Source organism: Sinocyclocheilus grahami, unplaced genomic scaffold (assembly GCF_001515645.1).
Source record: "Sinocyclocheilus grahami isolate Dianchi unplaced genomic scaffold, SAMN03320097.WGS_v1.1 scaffold1350.1, whole genome shotgun sequence".
Taxonomy (NCBI): Eukaryota; Metazoa; Chordata; class Actinopteri; order Cypriniformes; family Cyprinidae; genus Sinocyclocheilus; species Sinocyclocheilus grahami.
In genome coordinates, this window is record NW_015506529.1 from 172,162 (window position 1) to 187,511 (window position 15,350).

The following is a 15,350-nucleotide window of genomic DNA, read 5'->3' on the forward strand; positions in this document are numbered from 1 at the left end:
AAGCACCATGTCTGACATAACAGACAGCGCTGCCAGAATTGACTCCAAATACCTGTATAAAAATCACAGACTGTGAATGTGGTTGCCTGGCTGCACATGAGGCTTTAAAGACTCAAACTAGCTTACCGATGGAATTTGAGTTCCGAACCTGTATGACTTTTTTTCTTCTGCATTAGTGTTCAGTTCATAACTGTATTAGTGATCATTGGTTTCCAATGTATAGATGAAAAACATCTATAAAAACACTTTGTGTTGCACAGGATAAATATAGTCATACAGGTTTGAAACAAAAGGCTGGTAGATAATGACCAAATTTTTATATTTGATGAGCTGTTGTGTGTGTGTGTGTGTGTGTGTGTGTGTGTGTGTGTGTGTGTGTGTGTGTGTGTGTGTGTATGTTTTTTGCCTGGCTGCACATGAGGCTTTAAAGACTCAAACTAGCTTACCGATGGAATTTGAGTTCCGAACCTGTATGACTTTTTTTCTTCTGCAAAACATAAAAAGATATTTTAAAGAAGGCTGGTATCAAACTGTATTAGTGATCATTGGTTTCCAATGTATAGATGAAAAACATCTATAAAAACACTTTGTGTTGCACAGGATAAATATAGTCATACAGGTTTGAAACAAAAGGCTGGTAGATAATGACCAAATTTTTATTTTTGATGAGCTGTTGTGTGTGTGTGTGTGTGTGTGTGTGTGTGTGTGTGTGTGTGTGTGTGTGTGTGTGTGTGTATGTTAAACACAGATCCTCCATAGATTTACATTTAAAAGGGCTAAAAGCTTGTATGAGAAAATTGTAGAGGGCAAAGGTTACTTACTAACATTTAATTGGTCAGTAACTTTTTGTTTAGCAAAGGGTAAATTCTGCAGATTTAAATATGGCAATTTTCACATTTAATAACATGTTTCATATCTGCAATGAAATCTGACATTGACCCATAAATGTTGTTTTCATGCTCAAATAGCATTAAAAGCATACATTCCGTCCAGGTTGTAGTCTCAAGCGCACATCCCTAGACGCTGATTGCCATTTGTTGATTGGCTCTTTTCCTTAGAAGGCGGGACCTATTCCATCATATTACACATTGCACTCTCTCCCATTCATAATAATATAAGTGAACCATCTTGGTATATATGGATAATCATGTAATCAGAAACATGTTGTCTTTTAAGAGGTCATAATACACAGCCTTATTTTCCTGCAGGCATTTAGACAACCATCGTCTGTGGGACCCAAATGATTTTGCTGTTCCCTGTTTCAGGATAATCATGTACTCAATACAGGTAAAGCGACCAGATTCTCTCTTCCATCTCTTTGTGTTAATCCTGTGTGACCGTTGCAGCATTTAATGATAATGAAGAGTACATTTACTTCTACAGCATGTGTACTGAACTCTGTGTGTGTGTGTGTGTGTGTGTGTGTGTGTGTGTGTGTGTGTGTTTCAGGCCCAGCATTCTCACCATGTGATCCAGCAAGTGTTGTCTCACCTCGACACCCACAGTAAGAACACCCCACGTGTGAGGGCAGGTATCGTTCAGGTGCTGCTGGAGACGGTTGCCATAGCAGCCAAGGGCTCCATCGGTAAGACTGAGTCCTGACCATCATGAGCAGCATCATGGTTCCTGCATGGTTTGTGTTAAGGACATAGATGATAACTCAAATTGTATGGCTTTTCAAGGAGAGATGTATTTGTCTGATCTATAAGACTTAAAACAGCTAAACAAATCCAGTAGATTTAAACAAGCCGAGGGCTTGCGTATCATGGAGATTTTCACATTTTGGATGTGACTAGCAAGTAATCATCCTAGCAATGTTGAGTTTATTTATTTGTTTGTTTATTTTTTTAGTTAACATCTACTTTTATACATTGTTACATTTACTCTATCAAAAATGTTTAGGGTTGGTAAGATGTTTTTGAAAGAAGTCTCTTGTTCTCAACAAGGCTGCATTTATTTGATCAAAAATACAGGAAAAACTGTAATATTGTGAAATATTACAATTTAAAATAACTATTTTATATACGTATTTTCAAATGTAATTTATTCCTGTGATGGCAAGGATGAATTTTTTGTCTTCAATGTCACAAGATCTTTCAGAAATCATTCTAATATGACGATTTTGTGCTGAAGAAACATTTCTTATAATTATCAATGTTTGAAACCGTTGTTCTTGTTCATATTTCTGTGGCAACTGTGATACCTTTTTTCAGGACTTTTCAATGAATAGAAATTTCAGAAGAACAGCTATTTTTTTGGTAACGTTTATAAATGTATTTACTGTCACTTTTAATCAGTTTAATGCTCCCTTGAATAAAAGTAATTTTTTTAATGAACTTTACCCCAATCTTTCAAATGGTAGTGTATGGTTTAAATGTAAAAGTCTACTTGTTGCTGTTTTTTTCCTCATCCTGAAATAATTGTTCATTTCTTTCTTTTTTTTTTTATGTCATTCTGTTTGTTCTTTTGCTTGTGTGTCAGTCACTACAACTACAAACAGATGCCGAAAATATCAAACTACATTTCCTCTTTTCATTTCATCGTCTCTTCTGATGTTCATTCCTCATTGTCTTTTATTCCTTGTCTCCTTCCTGAAATCTGTTTTCTCTCACAGGTCATATTGCTCATAATCAAAACAATGCTTGCACGTTTCTCAGTCCCATCTCTTCACCACCCAATCTGTGGTTGGGTATGTGAACTAACACGACCGTCACCCAGTCAAAACCTTCAAGCGGTCAATAAATTGGCATGTGTATGATGAACTAGTGAACTCTTTAGGGTCCCGTCATGTGTATTGATTAATTGACAATGTCTATTTGACAAGTGACTGAAGGTTTTGTGGGTTTGCGGTGTAGAGAAACTACAGCGCCCCTAGCAGTGCTCTTTAGTTCCTGCGTCTAGTTTGATGTTTCTTTTAATGTGGTTTTTAAAGGAGTAGTTCACCAAAAATGATGATCATCATTTACTCATCCTGATGTTGTTCCATACCTGCTAGAAGAAGATAATTTGGTAACCAAATAGTTACTGGTAGCTATTGACTTCCATAATATTTTTTTTCCCATACTATGGAAGTCAATGGCTACCAGTAACTGTTTGGTTACCAAAATATGGTTTTCTGTGTTGAGCAGAAGAAAAAAATATAGGTTTGGAACAACATGAGGGTGAGAAAATGACGACAGAATTGGACTATGCCTTTAATATCATATAGTGCTTATACAATAGGTCCAGACAGAATCTGTGATGTTTTAAGCATCTTCTGTGCTGATATTGAAGGAAAATCTGCACAATTCTGCATAATTACTTTTCTGCTGTGTGTACGTGTATTCTCAGGTCCCACAGTCCTGGAGGTGTTTAACACCCTGCTGAAGCATCTGCGTATGAGTGTGGATTTTGAGCTGGGCGACGGTTCCCGCAGGAACTCCGCGAGCAGCCATTCTTCCACCCGCACTAAAGAGAGCGAGGAGCGAATTGTCCAGAACGCCATCATCCAAACCATCGGTGACAGCTCGACGTGCTCACTAAAATCTGACCTTTTGTGAAGTCCAAATACTGAACCAATTCAATAAAATGGATATGTGTGTGTGTGTGTGTGTCTAGGTTTCTTTGGAGGAAATCTTCCTGATTATCAGAGAGCTGAAGTGATGATGTTCATTATGGGAAAAGTGCCTGTTTACGGCACACCGTGTCACACGCTGGACACCGTCAAGATCGGGTAGGACAGTGTGTGTGATTCTGCATTTGTCATGGCGGTTGTAGTGTTTAGAGAAAGTTTCTTGAATCCTTGATTATGGCACTGATTGCACATGTTACACTAACACAAGCATATTTGCAACATGCAAATGACTTGTAATCAGGGATGTCAAAAGTGCATCTTCAGTAAGTGTAAACAGACAAATCAGACAATTCAATATTGCGGTTACAGATTCAAAAAAAAAAAAACTTCAAGCATTGTTTATTTCATTTGTGTCTTTGTTTAGTTGTTTTTATTTGCTCTAAATTGTACAGCATTACTTTTTACTTTAACTGGGAAAAAAAGCATAAAGCAATGTTCATATAATTAAGAAATGTTTCTGATTGAATCATTTCAAATAATAATTGTGATTTGTCAAATAATAATAATAAAGATTTGTCAGATTTCATTGTCATTGCTGTTGCTACCAACTGCTGAAATACCTACTACTGTACACTTACTGTTTAGGGTGTATAGTATGCAGATAGGGATCCAGCCATTGTTTATGTAAAAATGAAATCAAGAAAAGTCTATTTATACTGAAGATTATAAATGATCTCCTTTTTCTTTCTCAGGCATCAGGGCACTAAGAGAATCCAGACAATGCTGTTAAGTTCTCTCATTATGGTAAACCTCTTTTCTTTCTTTTCTTTTGTGCGTGTGTGTACGGTAGTGATGATGAAGAGAATCTAAAGGTGGTGCGATCACATTTGTCATTGCTCACTGAATTTTTGCCAGTAAAAATCATTTCAATTCATTAGTTTCAATAGGAATCTATTCAGTCTGTAATTTCACACAATGGCGAAAGATTTCCTCATGCAAATCTTGCATCAGGTTCAGTCTGTCAAACAAATTTGTCACATTGACTAACAGAAAACTGCTCGGTTAGAAAAAGTGACTTCTGTTTGAGCTTCATGCATCTACACTATTGACAACTGACTCACTTTGCCAGAAAAAAATCACATGAATTTTGCTAACATGACCGCATCTTAAAGGGATAGTTCACCCAAAAATGAAAATTCTGTCATTAATTACTCACCCTCGTGTCTTTCCAAACCCATAAGACCTTTGTTCATCTTCGGAACACAAATTAAGATATTTTTGATGAAATCTGAGAGCTTTCTGACCCTCCATAGACAACAACGCAACTACCACATTCAAGGCCTAGAAAGGTAGGGAATTGTTAAAATAGTCCATGTGACAGTGGTTCAAATGTAATTTTATGAAGCTACAAGAATATTTTGCTGCAAGGATGTGCTGCAGCTTGTTTACAAACAGAGGAAGACGCACACATATGCATCGTGGTATTCTCATGAATAGCTGCAGAGCTATCTGTTTCATTAGAAATCATTATTTTTGTTTTGTTTGTGTACAAAAAGTATTCTCGTAGCTTCATAACATTACGGTTAAACCACTGAGGTCACATGGACTGTTTTAATGATGTCCTTACTACCTTTCTGGGCCTTGAATGTTTCAGTTGTGTTGCTGTCAATGCAGGGTCAGAAAGCTCTTGAATTTCATCAAAAATATCTTAAGTTGTGTTGCGAAGATGAATGAAGGTCTTACCGGTTTAGAACAACATGAGGGCGAGTAATTAATGACCGAATTTTCATTTTTGGGTGAACTATCCCTTTAAGGCTGGTATGAAGCATCGCTTCAGAGTCATGACTAGTGAATATATATTAGACTTACATTCTGTCTCTGAGCTTGTTAGTAAAAACCTTCCACACCCTCCTGAGGGAGTTTCTGAAGGTTCCTAGACAGCAGACTGCACGGATCATAACATCAGATTACAGCTGCCTGTGGTGCTTAGTGTCCTTTTTCTTCTTTTTTTTCTAATGTCCAATTTTGTCTTTAGTCTGGTTTATGGCTGGTTTTAGACAGGGCAACATTTCAGGCGCCGTTGCCCAGCAACAGGCAGGAAATGGGCCGCAGGTTGAGAGGTACAATTGTTATTTTGGATGTCAACAGTTTATGCTCTCAATCTCCCACTGCTGGCCATTTCCACAAGTGCAACTGTGTTGCTAGAGTTACTAGTGTGAATATGTACTGTAATAATGGTGCTGTTCATATCTGATGGATTCTTTCTGTGTGTGTGTAGGTTACATCAGAGTTTAAGTGTAAAACGATGTGTGCTGGCCTGCCTGTGGCGTTTCTGGAGCCGTTATGCTCCATCTCTTTGATGGAAGACAGTGAACTCCGGCAGCTCGTCTTGGAGATTCTGCACAACATCATCGATCGCCATGACAACAGAGCCAAACTCAGAGGGATCCGGTATGGATGCACACTTAACACCCTAAAGTAAATGTGCGAAAACTAGGGGTGTCAAAATTTTATGCGTTAACACCTGCAATTAATTAAATTATTTAACACTGTTTTTTAACGCTGTAAATGCATTTATTCAATTTGACATATAACTGTTTCATTATGTTCTGCGTGATTTGTAAAACCTGATTAAAGATAAGTGGAGCTGCAGCGCAAGTATCATGATTCCTGCAAGCCTTTATGAGTATTTATCAGTTTTTATGGGTTATTAATTTATAAATCAAACACATTTGGGATGTTTACCTTCTTTTTTGCATTCTTTGTATGTTGAAATTCTTTTTGTAACATGAAAATTTATTTAGTCAACCTCGTGTTGTTTTAAACGTCAGTATGTGATCTTTTTTTATAGACCACAATTTTTTTATTTTATTTAAGAAAGTAAATGTGGATGAGGTCAAACTTTAAAAAGTACACAAAAGTACCATATAAGTATCGTGAATCTAATCTATTAATATAGTGCAATATATTCTCATAACTCTGAACTACTCCTTGAAAATTGAGATCAATCAAAATGAAAAGTTTTACTTGATTGACATTTTATTATTGATATACTTTTGTTATTTATTAATATTTTGCATTAGATATTTTTTATATATTTGGATTTTATATATTTAAAATTTTAAGAAATTTTGTGTGCTTTGTGTATATTCAATTTTTATGTATTTATTTTACATTTAGTTTAAGTAATTTTGTTGTGCTATTTTTTTTCAATAATTCTTTATATTTTGATTTCAGTTTTAGCAATTGCAGTGCTTTTACTTTAACATATTTTATTTCATTTACTTGCCAAATTTTTATATTTAATATTCATATATTATATTTTAAGCTTTATTCCAATTAACGAAACGACTTTTAAAATTTAATAGTTTATTTAGCAATAATAACATAACACTGGTGCCAGCAGTTTTAGATGAGAGTGTGTTCTGATGCATCAGAATAAATGCTTACTGAACCATTTCCTTTGTGTTTGTGCACAGAATTATTCCTAATGTAGCTGCTCTGAAGATCAAGAGAGAAAAAATCTCCAAACAGGATGTGGTCTTCATGAAAAAGGTACAAGACTTCACAAACACACACAGACGTCACAGCTGCACACATGTGGAACCGCAGCCTTTAAACTGTTGCTTTTCTCTCTCCCTCCAGCATGGGCAGCAGCTATACAGACACATCTATCTGGGCTGTAAGGAGGAAGATAATGTGCAGAAGAACTTTGAGCTGCTCTTCACAGCTCTGGCATTGATCACTATTGAACTGGCCAATGAGGAGGTGATGATTGATCTCATGCGCCTGTCCATCGCCCTGCAGGTATGCTCACCGCCATTTACATTCATTCATTTAGCAGACGCTTGAATCCGAAGAGACTTAGCAGAAGCAATTTCTCCAAGATTTCCTATCTCTGTTTTGATTGGCTGAAGGAGATGGCCCTGGCAAATGAGGAGAACATGCCAATGTTTATTCGCTGTGGAATCATGGCATTGGTCGCCGCATACCTCAACTTCCTCAGTCAGATGATTGCAAATCCCCCTTTCTGCCAACACGTCAGCAAGGTAAATATGCGCACATGCTTACGGCACACACACATCCTACATACAACATCCTGTAACTCCTTTTCTTCCTGTCAGGTGATTGAAATGAGAAATCTGGATGCTCCGTATCTTCTGCCTGAACACATCTTCAGAGAGAAGTGTGTGTGAGTATTTCTTAGAATGTGTTTTTACTAAAGGACTACATCAGTAATCAGCTGATATTAAAGATTTTTTTTATGTATTGATATCATTAATTATGCAGGTGCATTTCCTTTAATTTTTCATTACCTTGGCCTTCATCTACAACTCACTTAACGTTAATCTTTAAAAACAGTAATAAAGCTATTAAATGTAATCTTTAGCTGAACTCAAAATAAATATAAATTTTTTTCATGCTGTACATTATAATGTTGTGATTTCTGAATTTATTTGCAGCCTTTAAAATGATTGTTTTAGATAAAATTTTTAAAGGGGTGCTATTATGCTTTTTCACTTTTTCAACTTTAGTTAGTCTGTAATGTTACTGATTGAGCATAAAAAAGATCTGCAAAGTTACAAAGCTCAAAGTCCACTTCAAAAGGAGATATTTTATTTAACAGAAATCACTTTAATCTTTAGCTGAACTCAAAATAAATATAATTTTTTTTCATGCTGTACATTATAATGTTGTGATTTCTGAATTTATTTGCAGCCTTTAAAATTATTGTTTTAGATAAAAAAAATTTAAAGGGGTGCTATTATGCTTTTTCACTTTTTCAACTTTAGTTAGTCTGTAATGTTACTGATTGAGCATAAAAAAGATCTGCAAAGTTACAAAGCTCAAAGTCCACTTCAAAAGGAGATATTTTATTTAACAGAAATCACTTTTCAAAAACTACAACGAACGACTCGTTTGGACTACAATGCATATTTTCCGGGATTTGTGATATCACAAATATCGACTAATGGGACGAGATCTGGTTGAGCTGCACTAGAGAAGGCAATGATGTTATCACTATGTCGGAGACACACTAGCTTTCCCAAGGCAGACGAACTTAGAGTGGTTACAATCATCCGGTTAACATTAACTAATGGAACCTTATTGTAAAGTGTTACAATTATTTGTTATTAATGCATATATGTTCACAAAACACTGTTAAATTAAACAGAAAAGCAAGCTAGTGTGCATGATGTGGCATGGCAGCCAATACAAATAATTCATAACCGTTTCCTTACCTAAATCCTGCTTTTGGACCAGGCTCGGTTGCAAAATCACATCACTCTGTTCTTCTGAAATTATCTTTATCTATAGTGTAGTAGTTAGCTATCTCTGTGTCATACGTGGCTGCTTGTCAAGCATGAAAAACCATTTTTTTCTTATTTTTATTTTTAAAAAATTATTAAAATTGCTTGTTTTCTAACTAACACGAACAATTCTCTATTCTTTTTGTATTCTATCTATTTGTTTTCCTAACATTAACTAATGGAACCTTATTGTAAAGTGTTACAGTTATTTGTTATTAATGCATATATATTCACAAAACACTGTTAAATTAAACAGAAAAGCAAGCAAGTGTGCATGATGTGGCATGGCAGCCAATACAAATAATTCATAACCGTTTCCTTACCTAAATCCTGCTTTTGGACCAGGCTCGGTTGCAAAATCACATCACTCTGTTCTTCTGAAATTATCTTTATCTATAGTGTAGTAGTTAGCTATCTCTGTGTCGTACGTGGCTGCTTGTCAAGCATGAAAAACCATTTTTTTCTTATTTTTATTTAAAAACAATTATTAAAATTGCTTGTTTTCTAACTAACACGAACAATTCTCTATTCTTTTTGTATTCTATCTATTTGTTTTCTTTTTATTATGCAATTAATAAAAAGCAACAAAAAAAACTAGCTTGCTCTAATCTTTTTCTATTCTGTCGGTTTTCTTTTTATTTATTATATAATTTAAAAAATACCTTGCTAAGTGTACTGCATTACGCTAACTGAGACTTGTCATAAGCACTTGCATATCATTGCTCTTTTGTTGATTTTGATTGCTTCCATTGTGATGGAAGACTAAATGTAAATTCTGAATATATTATCGTATACAGCATGCAAAGAGCGATCCCCTTACATTTATTAAAAACTGTCATGCATCACGATCTCACAAAGTTCCGTTTTAACCAATGAATGTGACTACACAATTAATCTTTTTTTAAATGTCTTTGTTAGAAAGAATTTACGAGCATGATAGAACTCATGCATGATAGCACTGGACAAAAAGCGGTGACTGGAGCAGTGAGTGTGTGGATTCCAACCTAAACACCTCTGATTGGCCATTGCGTTGTAGAAATCAACAAACATGTCTGTGATTGGCTACATTGCTCACCTCTGCAAAAGTGCATTGTAAAATCATTTGACGCTTTCCAAAGCAGAAAGGCAGATACACTGGATTGTTTGCCTAATCTATTTTGTTAGGCTATTATTACGAAGAAAACAGATCCTAGACCAGGAGTTATGGGCAGCTTTTCCATCTAAAAGCAATCAGAAGCAACAGCAGGCAGTTGTATGAGTTAGACTATTATACACACTAAACTCAAGTCCAACCATCACCCTCGGTCCGGAGAGGGGGCACAGGGATGTCTGTGGGGGGGCAATCCGGGCCTGCTGCTGCCTCTATGTCTATTAGCTGAAAGTCGTATCCAGCCTGCAGATTTTGGGCAGTAGTAGTTAACAGATTTCACAGAAAATCTCGTATGATCGTGTATGATGGGTACAGACTTCAGACTTTGATTCTGTCCAGTCAGAGGATATGACACGTTTGATATTTTGAACTGATTTTGGAATACACATAGTTTTCATTAGTCGGGCATATCCATATCAAACGAAGCACATGTTTCTGCATGAGATTGTTATGTTTGGAAAGTCTTGAAAGTCTGGTAGTGCTTGATCCTCAGTTGATGCCCAATTTTTCTCTGTATCCATTTACAAAGTCGGCAAGTGTATGATGCCTAGGGTTTTCAAATCTGTTCAGATTTTGAAAGTCGTGTAGTGTATTCCAGCCAAGAACCTGGTGCTACAAATAATCACCAAGTGGATATGACACGTTTGATATTTTGAACTGATTTTGGAATACACATAGTTTTCATTAGTCGGGCATATCCATATCAAACGAAGCACATGTTTCTTGCATGAGATTGTTATGTTTGGAAAGTCTTGAAAGTCTGGTAGTGCTTGATCCTCAGTTGATGCCCAATTTTTCTCTGTATCCATTTACAAAGTCGGCAAGTGTATGATGCCTAGGGTTTTCAAATCTGTTCAGATTTTGAAAGTCGTGTAGTGTATTCCAGCCAAGAACCTGGTGCTACAAATAATCACCAAGTCCCTCTATATCTCTAAAATAATACTAATACTAACCTCCTGAAGATCTTTCCTTGCCACATGTGAATTCACCTGCTTCATTCACTGTTGCCTTCTCTTTGTCTGTGTGTGTTTGCGCTGTAGTCCTGTACACAGTAGGAAAGATTCTGCACAGATGCAAACAGACATCCAGAGGTACCATCATTGAGTTAGTGAGGTCACCTGTCTGTGTGTGTGGATAGAAAGTTCAGTGAATAGCAAGAATATGTAGTTAGTTTCTTCCTAGCCCAACAGTGCTTTCCATAGTTACGTATGTAGACTTCCTCTCCTCCGTAGAAGCCGTGACAGATTTCCTGTAGCTCCTGAATGTGTTGCTGAATGAATTTCAGCATTAAGATGAAACATACAGCAGGTATTGTGTAATGAGATAAATTAGTCCTGTTTAACTGGTTTGGTGTTTTGTACGCTGCTGTCATCTGGATGGTGTTACTGGTAGGTTAAAGAGAGAGCTCACATCGGTTCAAGCTTATAGTTCAGTAGCTTGGGTCTCAGGGAGAGTGCTGATGAAGTATCATTTGGCATTTTATTGGCCTTTTTTGGACCTGACTTTCTACCAATCGCAGTAGACCTTCTGCACTCGAGAAAACCTTTAAGTAGAGGGTTTATTTTACACATAAATATGGTCACAGATTCCTTTTTCACATTTTCAGTGCTGATTTGTGTGAAAAAGGACTAAAACAATTTCACAATAGATATTTATTATTAATATTACAATGAATTGGTGAGCTTTTAATTCATATTAATTACACAATTGTCATTTTTAAATATATTAAATATAATGTATTAATTATAATTAAAAATTATACTTGTACTATATATATATATGAAGAGTTTATTTACAAAAACAATTTAAAATAACTCTGTTTTTATTATCATAAATCATGTTTTTATTGTGTTAGTTAGCTGTATTTTGTGAGTTATTATTGTTTAATCAAACCAACCCAACTGCAGTTTGATTGATATTAAATGGAATGCAGGATAATATATAAAATTAAATTGTTAATGTTTTATTCATTTCTTGTGGTGTAAACTTTTAATAGGAAAACATGAAAGGGATGTTTTGATGGAATGTGAGTGTATATAGTTTTCTGAAATTAGTTGTTTATAGAGTTGGTTTATTTCTGATGTGTCATCAGCACTCTTGCCCTGAAAATCTCACTTTTACTTATGAATTTTTTGTTTTGAAACTTATTTTGCTGTGATTGCTGCCTGTGTTTGTGTGATTTGCATTTCCTTCTGTTTAATAATGCTCTCATGCTGTTTTGCCTGAACATTACATTCATTAAACATGAGCAGTCAGCGAGATTACACTGGCTGGCTTTGGGAAATTCACCTCCCTTCATGAATAAGAGGCGAATTAAACCCATATATCACAAATGCGAATACTGGGTTTAGTTTAGCACAAATCCATGCATGATCGGAAATATTTCTGTCCTTAAAGCTTTGGTCATTTATATCTTTGACTTTTGACCCACAGATGAAGACCGGCTGCCCCGTAGGAAAAGTTTTGTCGACACTATTTCTCTCCAAGTTGACATCCTTTCCAACAGCTTGCCCGATCAGGTACACTGGACGTAATTAAATCATGCTTGAGTTGTTCATCATTAAGAGTTAGACTAAAGAACATATTGATGTGTTTATCCTGTAGTCTCAGCTTGCAGAGGAGATCACGTTTGAGACCCTGAAGAAGGCCATTGGTACGTGTGAATTAGTGTCTACTCAGTGTTAGTGTGTGTTTGTACTCTGTGTGTGTTAGCGTCTGTTGTCGCTCCATCCCTCTCAGATACCACTGGTCTGGAGGAACAGGAAAGGGAAAGGAGACGGCAGGTGATGGAGAAGTTCCAGAAAGCTCCGTTTGAGGAGATTGCCGCCCACTGCGAGTCCAAGGTACAGCTTGTGTGTTCTGCCAGTCAGCTTGCATTTAAAACAATTGGAAAAAATGAGGAATGTTCCAATATGATTTTAATCATGAATTGGCATATATGCACTAATGTTCAAACGTTTGTGGACAATTTTTGTTGTTGTTGTTTAAGAAAATTAATGCTTTTATTCAACAAGGACCCATTAAATGGATGAAAACGTGACTAAGACATTGATAATAGTACAAATAAATGCTGATCTTTTAACCTTTATATTCAGTCTCCTAGAAGGAATGTATCAAGATTTCCACAAAGATATTAGGCAGCACAACAATTTTTAACATTGATAAAAAGAAAGGTTTCTTGAGCAGCAAATCAGCATATTAGAATGATTTCTGAAGAATCGTGTGACACTGAAGACTAAATGTAATGATGCTGAAAAATCAGCTTTGCCATCACAGGAATAAATGACATTGTAAAATAAATTAAAATAGAAAACATTTATTTTTAATTATTTAATATTTCACAATATTACCATTTTACTGTATTTATGACTACATAAATGCAACCTTTCAAAACCAATGATGACAAAGTTTTGAATTGGCCAATATACTGTATAATAATATTAGATATAAGTACATTTATATATAGTTATATAGTTCGTTTTTGTAAGACTTATTAATCTACCAAACTCTGCATTGAACAAACCATTTCCTGTCGAGGTGCAAAAATATGGGGGTTTGCTTAAACCATTTCGTACTTTTCCTGATAAAAAAACTTTTCAAGATGTATGACCTTACATATCATTGACTTATTAAAGGCAGAGTAAATGATTTCTGGTAGCCAATGTTGATATTTGAAATCACCAAAACAAACACGCCCCTACCCCAAAAGGGTCTTGCCCCTATTTTGATAGCTCCGCCCCACATATACGTACGCAACCCAGGCAACGATTAGTTCTGTGAAACAAAGCAAAACCAATGTTACACCGTGTCTACACCGGACGCGAGTGGCGCGACAAAGTACTATAGAACTCATTATAATCAGTGATGCTGTCTACACCATAGATATATACACACGCGGCACGACACGACAAATCCCCGACAGACAACTGCTGCTGCGTTCTATTCATGACGTATTGACACAAATTTCAAATGATTTTCAACAATCGCTTTGTCGCGTCCAGTGTACAAGACAGACTTTAGCTGTTGCGGCGCAGACACGGTGTTACTCACCTATTGAGAAGAAACAAAGCAACCTCGGCGTCCGATCGCAGGCCTCCGCTCCTTGAGTTCTCTCCAGCGCTGGAAAGCTGATCCGATATTTACACGGGTCCTACTTCTTGCCTTATCGTTCCGCAGACGTTTTCCTCTTTTGTTTTTTATCTGCCATCTCTATCTTTCTGTCGCTCGGCTCGGCTAATGTCCGTCCCGTGCACTGAAAGCTCTCTCCTCCACATCACGAGTAGACACGCCTCTTATTGCTGATTGGCTACAAGTTTGTTTTGTGATTCAGCCCAAATCAGTTTTTAAAGTGTTTTTGAAAAATCACTTACTCTGCCTTTAAGTATAATTGGTGTAAGACTGTGTTGTGGTAATTAGTAGCCCTTGACGCAGCATTTGAACTTCCTGTTTGTGTTTTCAGGCCAACATGCTGCACGATCGCTTGGCTCAGATATTTGAACTCACCATTCGGTAAGTTGACATTCCAGAAAGTAGAATATTTACTTATAATGTTTGTCATCTAATATTTCAGCGTGAACTGATATTTGATTGCTTGTTTTGTTTTATGGCCACTCACGGGCGCCAATCAGAAACTGAATTCTCTTTGAGGGCGGGTTTTTGAACTCAAACCTCAGATCAGTTTCTAGAAAACTGGGAACCGAAAAATCATGGATATCAGTGATAAGAAAATGATCTGCATTCATCAACCAGCTGTTTTTACATCGAGCCACAGGGGCGTTAAAATGCTTCTTTTTTTTTTGCTTTTCAGATAACTTTTTTTTCATCTACCTTGGACAAAAAATGTGTCATGCTGAATTCTTACAATTTATTTGTGACTGTTAGATGCTGAAATACTTCCGCCAATCAGAAACTGAATTCTCTTTGAGGGCGGGAACACCGCAGTGTTTTTGAACTCAAACCTCAGATCAGTTTCTAGAAAACTGGGAACCGAAAAATCATGGATATCAGTGATAAGAAAATGATCTGCATTCATCAACCAGCTGTTTTTACATCGAGCCACAAGGGCGTTAAAATGCTTTTTTTTTTTTTGCTTTTCAGATAACTTTTTTTTCATCTACCTTGGACAAAAAATGTGTCATGCTGAATTCTTACAATTTATTTGTGACTGTTAGATGCTGAAATACTTTGCTGGAAATGTTTCACATCATCTGTGCTTCCTGTGGTGAGAGCTGTGATCAGTTTCAGTTGCGTTTAGCTGGTAGAAACGTGTCTATGCACAACCGTTTAAAACATTTTGGTTGATTCTGAGGTGCTTTTCATGGATTCTGGGGGTTTG

At 36.3% G+C, this 15,350-nt stretch overlaps 1 protein-coding gene across 1 annotated transcript in view; it reads left to right on the forward strand.

Annotated features, from left to right (window-relative positions):
* efr3a (EFR3 homolog A (S. cerevisiae)) overlaps positions 1 to 14,528 on the forward strand; it is a 38,135-nt gene extending 23,607 nt beyond the window's left edge. Inside the window, exons 8-21 of the mRNA XM_016255590.1 lie at positions 1,209 to 1,287; positions 1,450 to 1,585; positions 3,331 to 3,498; positions 3,598 to 3,712; positions 4,306 to 4,357; positions 5,832 to 6,004; positions 7,033 to 7,108; positions 7,199 to 7,360; positions 7,471 to 7,602; positions 7,678 to 7,745; positions 12,441 to 12,534; positions 12,620 to 12,668; positions 12,755 to 12,858; positions 14,475 to 14,528. Coding sequence (XP_016111076.1) covers positions 1,209 to 1,287; positions 1,450 to 1,585; positions 3,331 to 3,498; positions 3,598 to 3,712; positions 4,306 to 4,357; positions 5,832 to 6,004; positions 7,033 to 7,108; positions 7,199 to 7,360; positions 7,471 to 7,602; positions 7,678 to 7,745; positions 12,441 to 12,534; positions 12,620 to 12,668; positions 12,755 to 12,858; positions 14,475 to 14,528 — 1,462 coding nt within the window. The remainder of the gene's footprint in view (positions 1 to 1,208; positions 1,288 to 1,449; positions 1,586 to 3,330; positions 3,499 to 3,597; positions 3,713 to 4,305; positions 4,358 to 5,831; positions 6,005 to 7,032; positions 7,109 to 7,198; positions 7,361 to 7,470; positions 7,603 to 7,677; positions 7,746 to 12,440; positions 12,535 to 12,619; positions 12,669 to 12,754; positions 12,859 to 14,474) is intronic.
* Positions 14,529 to 15,350: the final 822 nt, after the last annotated feature.